The 22322-nt window shown below is 45.0% G+C and overlaps 1 protein-coding gene across 1 annotated transcript in view; it reads left to right on the forward strand.

The window, feature by feature from the left end:
• LOC127046271 (ovostatin-like) overlaps positions 1-22322 on the forward strand; it is a 54010-nt gene that overhangs the window by 2584 nt on the left and 29104 nt on the right. Inside the window, exons 4-15 of the mRNA XM_050943103.1 lie at positions 27-79; positions 1047-1067; positions 3327-3495; positions 5078-5162; positions 7332-7443; positions 8631-8745; positions 9442-9551; positions 15129-15287; positions 15962-16189; positions 16574-16631; positions 17212-17360; positions 19108-19257. Coding sequence (XP_050799060.1) covers positions 27-79; positions 1047-1067; positions 3327-3495; positions 5078-5162; positions 7332-7443; positions 8631-8745; positions 9442-9551; positions 15129-15287; positions 15962-16189; positions 16574-16631; positions 17212-17360; positions 19108-19257 — 1409 coding nt within the window. The remainder of the gene's footprint in view (positions 1-26; positions 80-1046; positions 1068-3326; positions 3496-5077; positions 5163-7331; positions 7444-8630; positions 8746-9441; positions 9552-15128; positions 15288-15961; positions 16190-16573; positions 16632-17211; positions 17361-19107; positions 19258-22322) is intronic.

Raw genomic sequence — 22322 nt, forward strand, 5'->3', positions numbered from 1 at the left:
TTGATCTCTTGCCCATGTCTTTTCAGTGCTGTTTCGAGTTGTCGCTCTCGATACCCATTTTAGGCCTGCTCAGGAAATGGTGAGTGTGGCCAGGGACCAGAATTATCCAGGATCTCCACCTGGATGGTAAATTGGTGGGTGTCACCCCATCAGCCCCAGTCCAACCTTTAAATATGCACTTATTGAACAGAATTGGAGCTGAATTTCTGCAGTAATCGAAGGAGAAATTCATTTGAATGGAACTTTAACACTGCATGTACAAAGTCCTGCCCTTACATGCAGCAGCCACACAGAGCAGCACTAGCATGTAGACGGCTGTGCACCTGGCAGAAGAGCCCTCCTGCTACTGCTGGGCAAGGGGCTTCAAGGAGAGTCTGTGCCTTGCAATGCCAGGTGATCTTTACTGCTCCAACAAGCAATTTCACTTGGCCCACTCCTACTGTCCCCATTTAGCATGTGCCGCCCATGGCAACAGGCTCACTAGCCATCTGCAAGGGGAGAGAATCTAGACACTGCCACCAACAGACTGTCTTGGGGATATGATACTTAGTGCAACACATGGAGGGGTCCTGGCTGGCTTCTTGAGTGGGAAGAATAGGCTTCCTCCTCTTTATTCTCATCCTTCACCTGTGCAGGAGAGAACAGGATTTTGCCCTGTTGAAAGGTGCTAGATAATCTGAGAGCGTGGATGGATGAGACAGAGGAGGCCTGATTCTGATCTTAGAAACAGCATTGTAACAGTAACTGTACTGCTCCTGGTTTGCACCAGTACAAGTGAGATCAGAATCTGTTCCAGGGTGTCTTATGCCCTCATCTCCTCTTCTTTTTATACGTTATCTTCAGCATTTAGGGCCAAACCTTGTGTTTCTTACTCAGATAAAATTCCTACTGAACTTATTCAAGTGAAAATCTTGCTTGAATACTCACTATAGATTTAGGCCCATAACATCTAAAATTGTTTTAAAAATTGTTATTCATTCAATGCTGAAGCAACTATTATTGTTTCCTCAAACACTTACAATCTCTTTCTCTGGTCTCTTTTTCAGTATCCCTTGATCACCATTCAGGTAAGAGACTTGCTTTTTAAAATGTGTCACCTATAAACCTGAAATTCTGAGTGTGTGAGAGAGATATACTTAACTGGCCACATTCTGCTCTCAGATCCACTGGTAGAAATGCACAGTATTTCTATGGAATCCAGTGGAGCAAGTCCAGCTTTACAAGTAGAGTTTAGCCCAATAATAGTTAAAATTATCCTGTTCATATGGTATTTCTATTTCCCCACCTTCCTATCAAGAGTTCCAATTGCTTTGATTTATAGTTTGCGTAACTTGCCCCTGCTGAAAAGCAAGGAACCATTGTAGATAATGGATGCAATTACTAGCTGCTTTGGACCATGCAGTGTTTTGGAAATATATGACACGTTGTGCTTTTGTTAATAAGTGAGAAAGTTTCAGTTCCCTTACAAGCATGCATGTCTGCACGATTTCACTTGTACTGTGAAGTCTAGCCATTAATTGTTGCATACAGTGAAATTTAAACATTACAGAGTTTGACATTGTTCACTAACAAGCACAAGGCAATTGCTAGAGAGTCTTTCTTTTAACCAATGTAGAATGAGAGAGAACAAAAGGCTATGGGAGACCAAATAAGTGTGTGGGAAATGCGGTTGTAGAGTGCCCTCCTGATCCTGTCTCTTCTCTCCTTCCAACTGGGGAAAACTGGACAATGAAGGGGCAGGATGTGGGGAAGGGTTTGTGTGTGGGTGAGATAGGGAAGAAAGATTCCCCTTCTTCACCCTCTCCCACCCCTTCTTCATAACAGCATGGAAAGCTGGAACTTTCTGCAGTATAGGGCAGGGTGGGAGAACGTAGGTTTTATATATTGGTGAAACGGGATAGCAATACTTCCCTAATTCACAGAGATGTCTTGGTTAACATGGTGCAAGCAAACAATATGCATTTTAATACAACATAATGAAAGTGTATACATCTAGGAACAAAGATTGTAGGCCATACATACACAATGGGGGATTCTATCCTGGTAAGCAGTGATTCTGAAAAAAGATTTAGGACTTGTGGTGTATAATCTACTGAACATGACCTCCCTATGCAATGCTGTGGCCAAAAGAGCTAATGAGATCCTTGGATGTGTAAACAGGGGAATCTTGAGTAGGAGTAGAGAGGTTATTTTACCTCTGTATTTGGCATTGGTAAGACTATTTCTGGAATACTGTGTCCAGTTCTGGTGCTCACAACTCAAGGAGGATGTTGATAAATTGAGGAGGGTTCAGAGAAGAGCCACAAGAATGGCTAAAGGATAGCCTCAGAGAGCTCAATCTATTTAGCTTCACAAAGAGAAGGATAAGAGGTGACTTCATTACAGTCTATAAGCATCTACAGGGGACATAGATATTTAATAATGGGCCCTTCAATCTAGGCATAACATGATCCAGTGGTGGAAGTTGAAGCTAGACAAATTCAGACTAGAAATAAGGTGTAAATTTATAATGGTGAGAGTAATTAATTATTGGAACAATTTACGAAGTCTCGTGGTGACAATTGTTAAATCAAGATTGGATGTTTGTCTAAAAAATATCTCTAGGAATTATTTTGAGGGAAATTTATGGCCTGTGTTACACGGAAGTCAGGCTAGATGATCTCAGTGGTCCTTTTTGGCCTTGAAATCTATAAATCTATGAAACGGGGAAGTGTGAGGAAAGTCAAGCTAAATTCAACTAGCAACAAATTTGTAAGGTGGAAAGAGCTAGAAGACTTAGGGCTGATCTACTGTACCACTTAAGTAGATGTAACTTATGTCACTCAGGGGTGTGAAAAAAGACTCCCGCCCCCCCACTGAGCAACATAGGTTATATTGAACTAAGCACTGTCCACACCGGTGCTGTGTCAGCAAGAGATGCTCTCCCACTGACATAGCTTCTGCATCTTGCAGAAGTGGAGGAATTATTGCTGCCAGGAGAGCACTCTCCTGTTGACATAGAGTATCTTCACCAGGCATGCTGCAGCAGTGAATCTGCAGCACTGCAGCTGTGCTGATGTAGCATTGTAGTATAGACTTGCCCTCTGTTATTTATTATAGACAGCATTGATTAGTGTCACATATAGGTATGACAACAACTTACTTTGTGTCTTTGATTCCTGTTGCATGTGCTAATAGCAAAACATTAAGTTCTGTGTCAGCGGGAGACAGGCTACCCATTCTGGGAAATGTCAGCTAGATGGAGGCTCATTAACGCACCAGGCTTCCTTTAAGAAAAATAAACTAGTTGTGTTTGTGCCTATCTTCCTGCTCCCTCTGTCCCCTAGGATCCTCAGGGCAATCGAATCTTCCAGTGGCTGAATGTGACATCTCAGGTGGCCATCGTCCAGCTCACATTCCAGTTAATCAAAGAGCCAATGCTGGGCAACTACCAAATCAACGTGGAAAAGAAATCAGGATCTAGCACTCGTCACTCATTCTCTGTGGAGGAATATGGTAACACCTGCTGTTACTATTGTTTGCACTAGGAAAAAATACTTGGAGTAGGGCCCAATCTGTCATAGTTAGACCCAAATTGCAATTGGATTGCTATCTGTGAGTCTCCTGACTCCATTGTGAATGGACCAAGTCTCTACCCTGTCCTCAGTGGAGTCTAGAGACCTGAGCTGGTGTCCAGACTCACCTCATCTTTGGAGTCTGGGTCTGCAAGTAACTCAAGAACAATACAAATTTGTTCATGAGTTACCTGCAGACCCAAACTTCAGACTAAACTTCATCCCGAAGCATGGCCCTTCCTCGAGTTTGTTTCTAGGACTGCCTCTGTCTTAGTTCATTCTAGCCCAGAGGGACATTCTCAACCAAATTAGAGCCACCAGAAATTATCCTGGATTTTCATACAAGGTTTGAGTGCCTGAGCCTGGGATGACTCAACAGAACAGGCCCACACTCCCTTCTGCACAAGATCTTAGTCTGTGGTCCAGTTTCACTGCAAATTCCAGGGTGTTCTGTTCTGGCTTCTGGTTCAGCCCACTCCAAAGGCAAAGTCTGTTTGCAGAATTCAAAATCTAGAAATCCATCTAGATCCAGGGTTCGCATTTTTAACAACCCCAAGTCTTGGTTATTAGGAACTAAGGTTTTTGCATTGGGGATATCTCTCACAAGAGATACATTTTAACAGCAATGCACCATACTCAACCTGCCAAAGGTACTAACCCCAGTTTGCTAGGTCTTTGGACCAAGACTGCAGCCCTGCACAAGTCCTTCTTTTGGACTGTTCATACTGCAATCAGGAAGTATGACTGCAGCCTGTGTAGACATCCCTGAGCTAGCTTTGAGCTAGCTAGCAGTAGGGGCTGCAGCTGCTAGAGTATGAATCCAGGGTCTTGGGTGGGTGTGGTTAACCCAGGCAACTCCCCCGTTACCTCTGCACTGCTGAGGCTTCACTGCTATTGCTACTCTGGCTAGCTTTGATCTACATGCACTGCAATCACATCATGTGACTGCAGCATATGCTCTATGTCTCTAGGTATCTTTCAGCAATTGAACTCCACTTGTTTCTCCCCTTTTTGCCCCTTTTTTCTTCCCAGAGACATTCTGACACTAGTTGTCTTTAATAAATGTGCATTTGAGAACTAGAGAGAAGAAAAATAGTAAAAAGCCAAAGAACAGAAGTTAAACATCTCATCTAGGTGCAGGCTGTGAAAAAACTCCTTCTAGGCAGCTTATGGAACTTGAGTTACAAACATTAAAGGTTGGCACTAGGAACTAACCTTTATCCTAGCAGCACTCACTAGCTTTCTCAGCACATAGTGAGAAGTCTAAACACTGCTTGTTTTATGGCTTATTCTTCCTTAAGTAGCACCTCAGAGCAAATCCATTACTTGTATGTCAGGTTTACTGATAGCTAGTGGAGCATTTTCACCACAATCCCCAAGTGTTAGATCATTTTCTTGGTCCCTTTCACCAACTCAATTCAGAGCACTCTAGTTCCCACTTGCTGTGTGTTAGTAGTAACTAAACAACTTTGATGGTCCATTTCTCGCCTAGGAGCTAATGTGCCTTTTCCCCTCCAAACTAGTGCTACCAAAGTTTGAAGTTACGGTCAATGCACCAAAAAGCGTCTCAGTCCTGAATCCTGATTTGACAGTGAAAGTTTGTGGTGTGTAAGTATCTGATACAATGTTGCAGAGAGGCTGGGGGCAAGGTGAGACCTTCCCAGAAAGACAGACATGAGGGCAGACGTATCAGAAGAGGGGGAGGAGGACAAAGCAATCAGGCCATCAGAAGAGGCTGATCAATATTGATTTTGGGGGCAGCGGCCTACACTTATTTGTGTTCCTCTGGCTTGTGGGTGGATGGGAATCTTATAGTTTGCACGGGTGTATCGTGGGTTGTACACATTATCTGCTTCCTCACTGGCCCCTTGGGATGGGCTCACCCCTCCCCAGTGGTTGTTTTAGGAGTAGACTCTGTAAGCCAGCCAGTAGCAAGGAGTTAAAGCCCAGCAATGGATTCAGCATCCAAGCAGGCTATGGGTCCCTGAGCTGACGCTATCCAGTGTAGCTGAGAGCAGTTGGGTTCAGTCCTTTAAAAGGGATGAGTAACTCTCACACAAGGAGATTATTACATCAAATCTAAAGGTGAAATCCTGGCCCAACTGTCATCAAGGGGAGTTGATTTGCCTTCCTCTGTCTCAGAGGATCAGCTTCATCCCAGGACATCAGTGGACTCACCCCAGACAGAAATTGGGCCCCAAATGTTGGTAGCAGTGATTTTTAAAATATGAAGTTTAAAAAGTAGAGGTAGGCTTAAGATTGCATTTAAACTTCCCCAAAGCTCAGAGAGTTACTCAGATCCTGGGTTTGGTTCAGACCTGGGTCTATTGCAAAACTGATGCAACTGTCATCAAAGTATTCCAGAGCGGATGGCCCAAAGGCCTGGACAACAGTATACCCGCTTTCTGTACCTTTAGGGAAATAGATTATTGCACAGGAAGCTTTAGAGTTCATCTGTGGGAAACTGAACTGCACTGCAGAAGAGAATCAAGTGTCTGTGAAACGATGTTTACTAATGTGGGAGATGCTAAACTGTTTTAGGGGAGACCACAGGCCAGAGGTCTGGATCAGCATGGCCAGAGAAAGGTCTTGGACCCCCAATCATTGTCCCCCACACTCTGCAACATGCTGCTGAGCCTGCAAATCAAATGACAAGTAGCTCTTTGACGGCTAACCATCTTCCTTTCCTGCTCCTCTTGTGGTCCTGGCTATGTAGAGCCTGGCAAAATATCTCAGTCTGAACTTTTTCCCAGTCAAACATGCCAATTCAAAGACACCAAAGCATTTTGTATATTCATGTCAGTTTAAATTCACTCAAAGATATGAAAACATTCAAACATTTTGTTCTGACATTTTGGAAATAAAACATTTCTATTTTTGATTAAAAACAATGTTTTGTTTAGAAAATTCCTTTTTAAATTTTTTTTTAGTAAATTCTTGAAATTGAAACAATTTTTGTTGACTTTTTAATTGCCAAAAAATGTGAAAATTTTCATTGTCCATTCTATCTAATACAGATTTTTTTACCCCTGATTTTTTGGAATGGCTAGCAAACCGAAAAATCCCTTATTCACTCAGCTCTGCTTACATGACTGTGGCAACAGGCTAATGAAGCAGCTACAACTTCTCTGCTCTGCTGGTGCATCACTCACCTCAGCCTCAGGTGGCATCAAGTTGAAACATCAAGTGAGTGAGGTCTTGAGGAAGGGCAGGAGCTGCTGGTGGACTGCGGAGAAAAGAGGGGAGTTGGCAATAAACAACAGCGAAAGCAAAGAAAATGTTAAATGCATTGAAAAGGAAAAAAGGCAAGATGAAAAGGAGAAATGAGAGAGAAAACAAGCAGAACAAAGGAATGAATATAGCAGATGCATGAGGACATGGAGGGAAAGGGCTGCATCATAGAAAGGCTGGGAATCACTGTTCTAAGAGCAATGTGGAGGCCCCTTCATGGGGCACAGATTTCCCTGTTTGAGGAAATGATAGGATATTTTATTAGAACAAATGAGTATGGGGCAATGGAGATGCTAAGGAATAAACTCAGCTGCAATGTCCTCAGACACTGAAAGGTGTACAGATGTTGGCATGAAAATTCACACCATTGCTGCTCACAGGTAATTAACCTTTCTGCAGTATTCAGAAATCTAGCCAGAAAGCACACAAAATTACTCCCTTCTCTGGGTTCCCAGGCGTGGTGCGGGTCCTGGGTCTGTAGCTGCACATTAGCTCAGGTCAGTCTCTTGAGCCCCTAATTCACTGTTCTGTTTTCTCCTCCACCAGGTACACCTTTGGCCAGCCTGTCGAGGGGAGAGCCCAGCTCAGTGTGTGCAGGGATTTCAGTTTGTATGGAAACTGCAAGAGAGACCCACTTTGTCAATCTGTTACCAAAGATGTATGATACACAATAGCCATTTAAAAAAGATTCCTTTCCTTCCTGCCTCTCCTCTTTTTCTCTCCCTTCTAATGCAGAGAGCACAGGACTGAGACTCAGGAGACCTGGGTTCTCATCTCTGCTCTGTCACTGGCCTGCTGGGTGACCTTGAGCAAGTCATTTCATCACTCTGTGCCTCAGTTTCCCTATCAGTAAGGTAGGGATAATGATACTGGTCTCCTTTGTAAGATGCTTTGAGATCTATGGGAAAAAGTGCTAGAGAAGAGCTTTATATTATTATTATCTTTGCCTCCTCTCCCCAATCTTCTCTTGATCTTTGAACATAAATTGTATTTTAACTAGTTTTGACTCTTCTCCACCTATATGTGAGTGGGGTGTGTTCTATGGGTGAGTGGATAGCTTTGGGATAGAATCACAGACAATTTCCCCAATATATCCGGGGCTGATGGGGTCCTTGGTTACATGGAACTCACTGGCTAAATATCTGTCTAATCTAAAATGCCAGTGTCTCTAGGGCTCCAGGCATCTTAGGAACTAGCCACAATCTAGATAAAGGTACTTCCAGAATCATAGAGGAAATATCCTTCATTGAAATAATATTGAGATGGTTGTGTGCACTAGTTAAACATATTAGAATCTGTCTCATGGGGAGAACGGATGTTGACCAAGACACTGGGTTCTCTACAGCTCTTGGAAAAGTAGCATAAGATGGCTTCTCTTCAGGAAGAGTGAGAACTGCTCCCAACCTCTCCCTGAAAAAACAGGACCTTTAAAACAGCACGGTCTGCCATCCGGCATTGCTGTCCTGCAATGTTAGCACTCAGTGCCTTCTTCAATACAGGATACAATGGCAGGGAGCTTGTTTAAAGTCCAGAGGGCAGATTCTAACAGTGCAGTGTTTCCAGGCATTGGGCATAGCCCCAGAGAGTCAGCAATGGATAGGAGCCCAAGTCTTAGTGAGGAATCTGTACCCAGGTTCTGCTGACCCAGAGACAAGAGACCTACCAGCTAAGCCAGGCACAAGTATATCATAATGGTCTTTTGTATGAATATTCTACTGTTATCTTTGCTTAATGGAGTAAGCCAACACCCTCTTTGCCCCCTTTGGCAAGAAGATCCCCAGTTCTCCTGACCCTGCACAGAACTTGGCTCTTTCCCTGCTCACTGACTGTTCCCTTCCTTCTCAGATGGGGAAGGATGGCTGCATCTCCCAGGTCTTCAGCTCCAAGATCTTTGAGCTTAATCGCTCTGGGTACCAGATGAACCTTGATGTGAAAGCAATTGTGACAGAGAAAGGAACAGGTAACACCATTCAATCAGTCAGAGACTGAGGTACAATGGAAAAGGGTGTTGGGGAGAGAAAGACTGCTCTGTGGGTCAAGGCTTTGGCTGCCCAGAGCAAGGTTTAATTCCCAGTAGGGTGACCAGATGTCCCAATTTTATAGTATCAGAGGGGTAGCCGTGTTAGTCTGGATCTGTAAAAGCAGCAAAGAATCCTGTGGCACCTTATAGACTAACAGATGTTTTGGAGCATGAGCTTTCGTGGGTGAATACCCACTTCGTCAGATGCATGTAGTGGAAATTTCCAGGGGCAGGTATATATATGCAAGCAAGCTAGAGATAATGAGGTTAGTTCAATCAGGGAGGATGAGGCCCTGTTCTAGCAGTTGAGGTGTGAAAACCAAGGGAGGAGAAACTGGTTTTGTAATTGGCAAGCCATTCACAGTCTTTGTTTAACCCTTTGTTTAATTTTATAATGACAGTCCTGATTTTGGGTCTTTTTCTTATATAGGCTCCTATTACCTGCTAACCCCCATCCTGATTTTTCACATTTGCTGTCTGGTCACCCTAATTCCCAGAGAAGATCCATTTTATAAACACAGTGACAAACTATTTCCAAGGCAAACACTTAGTTGGTTAATTTGTCTCTATTTATTTAAATAATGTTAAATTCAAGACTAATTAACGTCTCATCTTCATCCTGGGCCTGTCTTGCAGGTGTGCAGCTTAGAGGCTCTGCCTACATTTCCATAACCCAGGTCCTGGGCAGTGTGCGGTTTGAGAACATGGATCAATCCTACAAAAGGGAAATTCCTTACTTTGGACAGGTAGGCCAGCAGCAAAGGATCCTCTAGGACAAACTACTGTATCCAGGGTTATAGAAGGGGTCTATGAGGTAGGGGAGCTGTGTATTGGGGTCCAGCAATGTGACCTTTGGTGAAAGACTTTTGGAGGTTTTCTTCCCCAAAGCTTCATTCTTTCTAATTAGACTGCACAGTTTAAAACAAAAGAATTATTTGTCCATCCTTGGCTACAGTTCAGTTCTTCAGCTATTCGATGGGAATCTCTGACTACCAATGAGTTTACTGCCTTTGTTCTGAGATCTTGTCTATAATGAGGGAAATATTTTGTGTTTAAAAAAATGTTAACTAACATGATTTTAACTGCATGTCAAATGTGATTTAAGTTTTTCCCCCCACCCCAGAGCTTTGGCTATGACCAGTTAACTGGAGCTAATTAAAGTTGGTTTTCTTAATGTTGGAAAACAACAGTTTTTGTTTTAATTCAATGAAAAATGCATTTTTTTGACCAAAAAAGTTCACTTAGCAATTTTTTTATCTCAAAATTTTTCATTTTGTTATGGTGGAGAAAATGCTCCATTTTTAAAATTCTGTTTTTTTCAACTAGAAGAAGGAAGGGGCAAATTAAAGTAAGATAAAGTTGGAAAAAGAATTATTTTCTCTTTTTAATTTTTTTCACTGGCAAAATTTCAATATATGTTGACAGAGCAGTGTATATCTGAGCTTGAGCCTAGGCTCAAGTCAAACCCCTCTTGTGTCCACACCAACTGTGCAAACGAAGGACTCTGACCATGGTCACAGGAACCTGCAGAGCTGGAAGGGCTGAGCCCATATTAAACTGGGACCTAAGTTCTTAGCCCTATTGCTTTCCTGTGGGCATGTAGTCCCCCCTTGACTCAGATTCTGGAAGTCCCCCTGATGTATCCCGGTGTTCCAGGGGGCAGAGGAGCAGCACTGCAGGCAGCCAGCCTGCCATTACTGCTTGTCTGAGTGCGCTCCCCCTTTCTGCTCCAGTTCCTCCTCGCTGCTTGTGGAGCTTGCCCCAAACAGGGAACAGAAGTGACAAGGGGAAGCAGCTTCCAGCTGCCAGGATGTTGGGAGTCATCTGTCCCTGAGTTGGGAGCCCTGCCATTCCCTCTCCTTGCAGGGTAGCGTTTGGTCCTCACTTTGCTCTCTGGCCCTTGCTCCTAGGCCCCCCTGGGGCAGCGTATACTGGACAGACTGCATTGGGCTAGTACTGGGCGAGTGGTAGACAGCCCCAAAGCTTCCCCACAGCTAGAGACGGATTAAGATATATTGGAGCTCTGGGTAAAAAGAACATTGGAGGCCCCCTACATCCCCTTCTGCCATGGGTCCCTTACCCTCCTCTTCTTCCAAGGCTCCACCCCCGGTCTGGCCACAGGCCAGGCCATGGTAAGAGCTGCCCAGGGAGCCTGCACTGCTGTGGGGAGCCTTGAGCACTCTGCTCCCCTTCCCAGGGCAGGTGGAGGGTCTGGGATTCCCCACAGTTGCCCAGGCTCCCTGGATGGCTTTTACCACAGCCTAGGACAGTGGTCCCCAAACTGTGGGGTGCACTGCCTTAGGGGGACACAGAGGAATATTCGGGTGGAAGGTGCAGTAGATTAGCCTCCACAGGGAGTGGGGAGGGAGTGCCAGCCATCCCTGCTCTACCCCCAGGTCCGCTCCGGACCTACTCCAGCCCTGCCGCCAACTCCAGCAGCGGCTGTGCTCCTGGCCACACCCCAGCCGCACCTCTGGCCATGGGCCTACTCCTGGACCCCAACTGCAGCCCCCCCCACAACCCTGGCTCCTGCTCCCAGCTCTAGCCCTGGCTCCCTGAGGCATGCAGACCATGTAAGCGGGGGGCACAACTGGAAAAGTTTGGGGATCCCTGGTCTAGGGTCAACTGATCACAAGCTGGCAAGAGTAAATAGTACAAATCCTCAGTTTTGCCAAAAAGGGACTCGAGGGAGAGTTGGGACTCAGCCCAAGCCTGTACAGGGGAGGAGGGAGCTTGGGCAAGTAGCTCAGGCTGGCTCCATGTGTGGGAGAGGGGGCTTAGCCAGCTCCTCATGGGGGTTGGGGGGAATATACTCATTCACTCTCTACACAGGCTCCGTCCGTCTTCCAGCCTGGCAGGGATGTGGCCTCAGGGGAAAGAGGAGGAGTAGGTCAGAGGAGCAGGGCAGAGGCTGGGAGGTGGTAAGGAGCAGTGGGGTGGGACCACAGTGCCAGTGAGCCTGTGTGGCCCCCAAATTAGCTGAGGCCCCTGTACGGGCCTGTACGGTAATCTGCCACTGGCCAGGCCACAGCCTCCCATGGTGGCAGCTCTGGCTACCTCTTCGCTGTGGGGAAGTTGTGGGGCTGGCTCACACTTGCCACCCTGACAGTGCACACAGCCTGGGCACCCCTGCCCACTCTGCCTCAGGGAGGGCAGGGGAGCTCTGGAGCAAGGGTCAGAGAGCAGAGTGGGACCAAGTGGTGACCCTGAAGGGAGGGAGAGCAACAGAGCTCCCCACTCAGCTCAGCCAGGGGGAGTGATGATCCCCTGCAGGGCAGTCACTTGGTCCCCACTTTACTCTCTGGCTCCCTGCCATCCCTGAGGCTGCATGTGCAGGGGCATTCAGGCAGTGCACACTGTCAGCATGTGGGAACCAGCCCCTAAACTCCCTTGCAGCCTCCTATATATCCCTTATCCCTGCCTTTTGGAGTGCGGCTGGGGCAGGAGTCAGGGATCCCTAGGGAGTGCTGGTGCACACTGCATCCAAAGCCCTGGGGATACATTTCACCACAGCATAGCCAGCAGCAGTGAGGCTGGGGTGTGGGTGTGTTTTTCTCCTGAAACCTACATTTTATGTCAAACTTTTAAGCAAACAGAAAAAAATAAATAAACAACCAAACAAAAACACCTTCATAGGACATCCCAATTTCAGAAATTAAGAACTGCAGTTTCATTTTAATAATTTGACAGCCCTGGATCCTGATGCCCTAATTATCCTCAGAACAGGTGCACATGGGCATTGTCCAGCCACCGTGACTCAGCCTAGAGGTGGAGATCTCCATTTTCAGATTAGATGGTAGTACAGTATGAAGCAGTAGTTCTCAGACTTTTGTACTGGTGATCCCTTTCACATAGCAAGCTTCTGAGTGCGACCCCCCCGCTTATAAATTAAAAACACTTTTTTATATATTTAATACCATTATAAATTCTGGATGCAAAGTGGAGTTTGAGGTGGAGGCTGACAGCTCGTGACCCCCCATGCAGGGCCAGCGCTTCCATTTAGGCGACCTAGGCGGTTGCCTAGGACACCAGGATTTGGGAGGGCGGCATTTTGCCACCCTCGGCGGCAATTCAGCGGCGGGGGGTCCTTCCGCGCTCTAGGTCGTCATCGGCAATTCTGCGCCAGGTCCTTCACTCGCTCCGGGACCCGCCGCTGAAGTGCCCCAAAGACCGGAAGCATGGAAGGACCACCTCTGCCACAGAATTGCCGCCAACAACCGGGAGCGGAGGAAGGACCCCTGCCTAGGGCACCAAAAACCCTGGCGCCGCTCCTGCCCCCATGTAATAACCTTGTGACCTCCCCCTAGTTTGAGACCCTGTGATATAAAGCTTTCTCAAACTGTGCAGTTATTCTACTGAGACAAGTTTCAGAGTAGCAGCCGTGTTAGTCTGTATCCGCAAAAAAAAACAGGAGTACTTGTCACACCTTAGAGACTAACAAATTTATTTGAGCATAAGCTTTCATGGGCTACAGCCCAACTTCATTGGATGCATCTGAAAGCTTGTGCTCAAATAAATTTGTTAGTCTCTAAGGCGCCACAAGTACTCCTGTTCTTTCTGCTGAGACAGTTACCAAAGGAGCAGTTTATGTATTCATGTGCTCCTTGTGGGCACCTGAATTCCTAGTATCACCATAGTTAGGAAACAGGGTGGGCAGTGGAGTTTTCCCACAGTGTAGCACATTCCTAGGGCTACAGTGTTGACATTGGCGGTGGGGTGGGGGGCTAGGCACTTTGCAATATGCTTACTTCCACACAGGTCTGTGAATTGCAGTTTGGACACCAGAGCCCTAGGTCTGAGCACCAGTCAACAAATTCTTAAGTCAAGGTTAAAATGAAATGTAGATGCTCAAGCCCAGGATTCCGTGAAATAGGTCAGCTGACTTAAGCCCTACTAACCCTAGGTTTACATTGCTGTGTAAACATACCTTGAGAGAGAGAGAGAGTGTGTGTGAAAGTATTACTTTTAAAAGTGAAAGTGTTACTTTCTCTGCAGGTGTTGCCTTTCACTTTTAGAAGTTCAAGTACTACTCCCCCTTGCTTTTTAGTCCTCCCCCTTCCCCATTTGCACACTTTTTCCAATGGAAAACTAGAGAAAGGGAAAAAAGAGAGGGAACTCCACCTCACCCTCCAACCGAATGAAAGCAACTAACCAGACAAAATGAAACAAAAGAAAGACGCTCCCAAAGCAAACACCAATCCCATTCCTAAAACAAACTGAAAGAAGGTAGGCCTTTTATAAAAAATCATTTTAAAAGTATGGGAAAGTACCAAAATTACAGGCATATCTTCAAATGATTCATTTTCTAATTTTTGAAAAATGAAAGTTTCATCAAATTAATTTTTTTATAAAAAAAAAGTTTGGCAAAATCCAATTTTTCAGTGAAAACTCTTTTTGTTAAAAAGTTTTGATCATCTCTACTGCTAATACATTTTTAAACACAACTGTCTTTGTATACAGTAAGGAAAAAATGAGTTTATCATCAGCTGATGTTTTCTAATGCAATGCTTTTTCCCAGCAAAGACAAAAGTCAGATTAGGTCTTTGGTTCCCAACTCTGCTTCATTACTTTATGCTCCAGGGATCCTGAACAGGGAGATAGCTTGTTACCTGTTGGTAATTTAAGTTGGATCCCAGCACCCTGGCAATAGAGTATAATGAAATGCCATTTTTATTTCCCATACAATCTAGTTCTGGGTTTTCTGGCTCCCATTGGATGGCATTACATTCTGAAAAAGAGCCACACTATTATTATTCTTGAACACATGCACGCATGCACACAGACTCAAAACACAATTCAATTACTAGGCTTCTGGAGTCTAGCTAATGGAATAAGGGGTTATATAAACTCTACATTTCCCAAACAGCTCACAGTCTAACATATGAATAGCAAGGATGTGGGATTAGAACCAGGGCACATAGTGGCTGGAAGCTGGAGTGGGTTCAAAATCCAGAGATGAAAGAAGAAGGTGTCCAGCAAGTGGGAAGGAGTCCTTGAGCCATGAAGAAGAAGGTAGATGAGAAGTGTGTGCCCTTACACTAGGAATGAGGAGTGGGGAGTGAGCGGGCAGGGCATGGCGGGAGTGGAGGGAACTGTGTGTGGTGTAAGTGAAGCAGTGCGCCTGAGGAAGTTCTACACAGGCTAGGTGGCTGCCATGATGTTGTGATAGCCATTTTAACTCTTGGATATTTGTTTTTGGTGGTAGGGTTGTATTAGATGGAAAACAAACACAGGCAAAACACACATATCTATACTCAAATGGATTAGGAACTTAACATTGGTCTTCTACCTCCCTGAGACCCTCACATCCCCTTTTCCTTTAGATCAAACTGGTAAATGAGGATGACTCGCCCATGGCAAATGAGGTTGTTCAGCTGCTCCTCAATGACAAGAATGTGGGCAACTATACCACAGATGGGAATGGCACCGTTCAGTTTTCAATTGACACTTCTGAAATGTTCAATCCTCAGTTTACCCTGAGGGTGAGTACCTGAAGAGCTAATGGGGAAAAGTTGTATTCCCATGAGAGGTACTGTGTTGGGAAGAGGGAGGGCTGCTCTTCACCCATTGCCTAGAACCCGTGTCCAAAAAGGATGGGATGTGGATTGTATTCTGGTGATGAACTGTGCTTTCTTTGGCTCCTTTCATGCCCCAGTGATCACAAAGCACCTTATAAAGTAGTGAGCTAAATATCTCAGTTATTGCAATGATTATAAAAGTAAATACAGCAGCTTTTGTGTGCTCTACAATATCTCAAGCATTAGCTGACCATTGGTAAGAGAGGACATGCTGGACAGGAGCAGTGAGGCAAACTGTTGGGATTTGAAGAAAAAAGGGAATTGATTGATTTAGCCTTTTTCACCTTTTTTCCCACCCCTTTTCTTTGTATCTTGTCTACAAAGTGATTGTGAATTTCACAGATTGGTTTTTCTTCTGCTTCTTTTGGCATTTTTCTGCTTTTTCTGTCACCTCTCTCCATGTTGCTAGAGATGGTCTGCTGTCACTTACACTACCTGGGCAGTTAGCTTTAGATAAAATGCTTTATCAATGGCTTGTGAATTTCAGTCTCTTATTTGTGGCAGTGACTTCCTGTTTCCACTGCCTCCCCAGTGAAACATCAGTTTGTTCTTCTCTCCCTTTCCCCTTTTCTTATCAGGCGATATATAAAACCAACGACAACTGCAATGCAGGTGGTTGGTTGATACCTTACTATCCTGAGGCCTATTACTCTGTCCAGCGCTTCTACTCCCGGACTAATAGCTTTGTGAAGATCAAGTTGGAGCCGAAGGAGTTTAGCTGTGGACAGCAGAGGTCAATCACAGTGCACTATGTCCTGAACAAATACAGTTACAGGAAGATCACCAGTGTGAAATTCTACCATGTGGTAAGTGCCAGGTGGCTTCTGTGAGTCCCTAAAAGATCTTGGTCTGGGATCTGCCCAGCAAAGCCCCAAGCACCAATATCTCAAGTGATTGATCTACTGGGTTATAGGTAGCAGAGATGCTTTTTAGGCTAAACTCTTCCTTGATTCACATTGCTGCACAGCCTGGCAAACAGGACTACAAAAGCAGGAATAGGAATGTGGTGGTTTGGCAGGATTGTATCTGTGTGTGGAAAATCTAACCTATCTACCCCTGGACATGCTATACCTGACTTCATATTGAGTCAAATAGTTAAAACAATCCTAACTGCATGCTTCCCATTATCAGACTGGGTTGTTCCCCCATCCCCTATTGTCTCCCATCTCATGGTGTCTTTCTGTGCACAGGTGATGGCGAAGGGCAAGATCGTCTTCAGTGGCAAACAGCATGTCAGCACCAGTGGTGGTAAGTATAGTTTTTGATGCAAAGATAATGAGAAATAGGGAATGAGGCAGAGCTTCTGGAATCTGTGCAACAGGCAGGACTAGCATAGCACCTCTCCCCACATGTGTGTGTGGTGGAGTCAGGCTGGTAATCATCACCTAGAAGACCCCTATTGAATTAAGAATGGCTGCCCAACCCATCAAACTATCCACAAAGGCAATGGGGGGAAGCAGCCTATGTCACCCCTGGGGAAGTAATGGCCTATGGAGATCCTCCCAGAAGAAAACTCCTGAGGAGATGCAGAGTGTGGCTAAGAGAATAAGGAAATAGCACGTCTTGTGAGATGTCAGCCATTGGGATGTTGGATCTGAATTCTGTTCTGGAATCTGACTGGATTCCTGATACACCTTCAAACCCTAACTTTAACTTTGATGGCATCTGAATTTGAATCCAAACCCACAACCATATCAGTCCATCTCCACAGTATTTCCTTTATATACCATCTCAGTCCCCTTCCCATTTTACACACATCCCAGCTAGGATGGCAGCTTCTAGAACAGTTTCTCTGTGATTCTCTTTTGAATTGTCCCTTTCTTCTCAGCATCTCTAAAAGGCACTTTCTCCATCCCGCTCACTGTCAGTGAGAAGCTGGCTCCTGCTGCCCGAATGCTGGTCTACACCGTGCACCCTGCCAGGGAGCTAGTAGCCGACAGTGCCAGATTCCAGATTGAGAAGTGCTTCAAGAACAAGGTGAGTGAACATAAGATGTTTCTATGGCTGTATAGTTCTTTCCTATGGGAGACCTTTATTTCCCCCCTGCATGTCTGCTCCAATCTTACCTTCTCATTCCTTGTGCTGTTTCTGATCTTCTCTTACTGTGCCATTCATCTCCTTTTCCACTCAGTCTCATGCCTTTACTATACTGCCCCACCCTGCTTACCCCTGGCTCTCATCTCCTGCCCCCCAAGTGCCCATTCTTTCTTAAAATCCACTTCTTCCAGGAATCCTTCCTAAACTGATCTGCACCTCTCTATCCTCAACTCTTATCCCATGTTTTGTTTATTCAATAGTCAATTCTTCAAGGTAGGGAACATGTGTTACTCTGTTGGCCAAATCCCATTGTACTCAGTATATTTTAATGCCATGATATATTTCTATGCAGTTATAGCTGGGTGAATATTTTTCAGCAAATAGTAAATTTGCCAAAAATGTATTTTTCAGAGCACTGACATTATTTGTGAACTCAGGTTGAATATGGTGAATAGTTGAAACTAAAAACAAAAATTTCAGAAGCATCAAAATAGTACATATGTTTTTAATTTGTTTCATTTGGAAATGTTTTGAGTTTGACATTTAAAACATTTCATTTGACTCCCTCAGGTTGTTTTTGGCTTTTTGTTTCAGTGAGGAAAAAAACAAAAAACAAATCTGCTGTTGAAAACTAATCTTTTTTTTAATTATTGTTCCGTTCAGCCACCAAACCAAAAAATCAGTGATTTTCCTCAGCTCTGCCTACTGCTGAGAGAGTAAGAGTAGAATCACACTGACTGTTCCATGAACACACAAATAGGTTTGGAGCTAAGAGTTCACATTTTCAAATGCTCCTAAATCACTTAGGAGCCGTTTAAACTTTATTCATTATCTAAATATTTACGTCACCTGGGAATTTATTAGGGAGTAACATTTTAAAATGGCTGTGATAATTCTAATTATAGATCAGTTTGAATGTTGTTATAAACTTTCACAGCTCATCTAATTTCTTTTTTTCAGGATTTCAGTTTAAAGGAAAGGCAGTGTAGTGCAGTAATATTTGCACATTAGGGCCAAATTCTGTTCTATCTTACACTGACTCTCATGTGAGTTACACTTAATTCATCCCAGTGTAACTGAGAGAACAATTTGGCTAATAAGATTTTGTTTGCAATTCTAATTATAGTGTGATTTTAATACTGGAAATTTCCTGCTGGACTACATTATCCAAAGTCCATAAACTGAAGCTGGATATGTCTATTATTAGAGGGAAAAAAATAAAGAAGCGGTTTGTTTGCAACAGACACAAAGTGCTTATTGCAGATACATAAATAAATTTCATGGGAAGAGAAAATAGCACAGTAAGCACTTACATTAGGGGAGGCAAAAGTGTGTTTACTTTATTCCTCTAGCTGCTCTGGCTTTCCAGGGCTTTTGAGGGGGCAGTGGTCTTGGCCTGAAGACATTAAAAAAAAAGAAAATGGCAAGAGGTAAAAGTTGGGATACACAGGATGGCAGGCCCTATGTGGGTTGCCAGAGATGGAGAGAAGAACAGGGCCTTCATGGTCACTTCTGGCCCTAGGACAGGGACTCCTAGGAGATTCTGTCTTCTTCATCCTGCAGAAAGAAGAATGAGGTTGTGGCGATGGATAGAGGCCCATCCATCTTGCCACAGGACCTATACTCACTCACAGCAGTCCCTTGAGAGGCAGGATTTAACCCATCTGACACCTCTGCTCAATTCCAGGTCCGGTTGCAGTTCTCCAAGAAGCAGGGGCTCCCAGCCTCTAATGTCAGCCTCCACCTTGAAGCTTCAGCCAACTCCCACTGCGCTCTGCGGGCTGTGGATGAGAGCGTGCTGCTCTTGAGGCCTGAGCGAGAACTGTCTGCTGAGACTGTAAGCCCTCAAGTCCTCTATCCAGCACTGGCCAGGATAATGTGCTGCTTTCTTTGAAATTCATTTGGCTTCTATCTCTCCATACTCTTCTCCCATCCCCTGCAGCTCTGCTGCCTTCCTCCCCATGCCTGGTCTTTCCCAGTTCTGTGGTTTGATTCCTTACTTCTCTCCCCTATAAAAACACTCCATGAGAGGCAAAAGACCCCATCATTCCCTAATGGGCAGAGCCTCTTGCTCCCACCCTCCTCCACCGGCCACTGTGGGAAACGTATTAAAGAATATGTAGATAAGTTATAGGTATTGAAGGAACTAACTGAAGCAATCTTAGAACCATTAGCAATTATCTTTGAGAACTAACAGAGGACAGGGAAGGACCCAGAGGACTGGAGAAGGGCAAATATAGTACTTATCTTTAAAAAAGGGAACAGAGGATCTGGGAAATTGTACTTTGATGCTTGGAAAGTTGCTGGACGAAATTATTAAACAATTGGTTTGTAAACATCCAGAGGATAACAGGCTTATAAGGAATAGCCAGCATGGATTTTCTAAGAACAAAGCAGCCAGATCATCCTAATTTACTACTTTGACAAGGTTCATGGCCTATTGGATAGGGGGGAAGCAGTAGATGTGATATAGTTTACCTTTACCAAAGCTTTTGACAAGTCCTACATCACATTCTCATAAGAAAACTAGGAAAATATGATTTAGATGAAATTACTCTAAATTTGGGGCACAGCATGTTGAAAGTCATCTAAAGCTTGATGACTTGCTGTCAAACTGGGAGGGAGTATGCAGAGGGGTCCCACAGAGGTTATCCCGGAGTCAAGTATTATTCAATATTTTCATTAATGACTTGGATAATGGAGTGTCTAAAGCTTATACAATTTGCAGATGACACCAAACTGAGAGAGGTTGCAAGCACTTTAGAGGACAGGATTAGAATTCAAAACAATATTGACAAATTAGATAAGTGGTTTGAAATCAGGAAGATGAAATTCAGTAAAGTCAAGTACAGTTAGGAAAGAAATATCAAATACACAACTACAAAATGGTGAACAACCGGCTAGGTGGTCATACTGCTGAAAAGGATCTGAAGGTTATTGTTGATCACAAACTGAATATCAGTCAACACTCTAATGCAGCTGCAAAAAAGGCTAATATCATTCTAGGATGTATTAACAGGAGTGTTGTATGTAAGATACGGGAAGTAAATGTCTCGCTCTACTCAGCAATGGTGAGTCCTCAGCTGGAATACGGTGTCCAGTTCTGGAGAGCACAAAAAGGACACATGGTTTAGAACACCTGACTGATGAGGAAACGTTAAACAAACTACATGTTTAGTGTTGAGAAAAGAAGACTGAGAGGGGACCTGATAACAGTCTTCCGATATGTTAAGGACTGTTATAAAGATGATGGGGATCAGGGCCGGTGCAAGGAAGTTTCGTTCCCTAGGCGAAACTTCCACCTTGCGCCCGCCCTCCCCCAGCCCTGCAGCAGCTTCCCGCCCCCCCTCCACCCTGAGGCGCCCTCCCCCCTGCCCTGAGGCTCCCCCCCACCATGGCAGATCCCCCATCTCCCAGGGAGCCGTGCAGTACCTCCTCACCCCAGCTCACCTCTGCTCCACGTCCTCACCGAGCACGCCGCCCCTGCTCTAATTCTCATCCCAGGCTTGCGGCCTCAAACAGCTGATATGCGCTGCAAGCCTGGCAGGCAGGAGAAGTGGAGCAGTGACCACGCGCTTGGGGAAGAACCGCTGTAAAAAAAATTGGAGGGCACTGCTTTTTGGCGCCCCCAAATCTTGACACCCTAGGCAACTGCCTAGTTTGCCTTAATGGTAGCACCGACCCTGATGGGGATCAATTATTCTCCATGTCCAATGAAGGTAAGTCAAGAAGTAATGGACTCAACATGCAGCAGGGGAGATTTAGGTTAGATATTAAGAAAAAAAAATCTAACCATAAGGGTAGTTAAGCTCTGGAACAGGCTTCCAAGGCATGTTGTAGAATCCCCATTACTAGAAATTTTTAAGAACGAGTTGAACAAACACCTGCCAGGGATGGTCTAGGTTTACGTAGTCCTGCCCCAGCACTAGAAATGTACCAGATGACCTCTTGAGGTCTGTTCCAACCCAACATTTCTATGATTCTACAATTCTATGTCAAATTGTCTCTGCCTAGACATGCCCTCCCAGTGCATTTCACCTCCCTCCTGCTAAGCTGCAGCCTGAGCAGGAGAAGGTGGAGGTAGATAACACTGTGACACCGATCTTCACTAGTTTTGAAGTGGGAGCCACTTTGGCAAAAAACCTTCAGTGGAAGAGCCACATGAACTACTAAATTAACACATTACTTGCTACTCCCTGATGATGTAATATTATAGAGCCACTCATGTAATTAAAATGAAATCTTCTTGTACAATTAAATGATACTCCTTTTATAAAATATATGGAATTAAAAAGGCACCTATGCAAGTAAACTTTTTAAGATCAGAATAATGCAAAACTTACTTTAAAAACTGGATGAGCGAAAGTGTGCCTGTTCCTCCTGGATTTTGTTCATACAGTATTTGTAATCTGTCATCGCAATCCTAGTAAGGCAGTTCAAATGTTCACTGGTCAATTTATTCCTCTGTTTTCTTTTCAGCCCTCTGGCTGGGGGTGTGGCTCTGGAATGGGACTGGGGATGAGGGTTTGGGATGTGGGAGGAGGCTCAGGGCTGGGTCCAAGGGTTGGGGTATGGTGGTAAGGGCTGTGGGGTGGGTCTAGGGATGAGGGGTTAAGGGTGCGGGGGGGGGGCTCAGGGCTGGGTCAGAGTGTTGGGATGCGGGGGCAGGAGGGGTGAGGGCCCTGGGGTGGAGCTGGGGATGTGGAGTTCGAGGTGCTGGCATGCTGCCCTGGGATTGGGGCCAGAGGACTCCCACAGTCCTCTCCCTGCCGGCAGGCAGCACAGAGCTCTGGGGAAGGGGCTCTCTCTCTCTCTCTCCCCTGCAGGCAGGTAGCACCAACCTCTAGGGAAAGGGACCCCTTTCCACCCTTCAGCAGCAATTAGCTCCGGGGCCAGAGAAGA

The sequence above is a fragment of the Gopherus flavomarginatus genome, chromosome 1, assembly GCF_025201925.1.
Source record: "Gopherus flavomarginatus isolate rGopFla2 chromosome 1, rGopFla2.mat.asm, whole genome shotgun sequence".
Lineage (NCBI taxonomy): Eukaryota > Metazoa > Chordata > Testudines > Testudinidae > Gopherus > Gopherus flavomarginatus.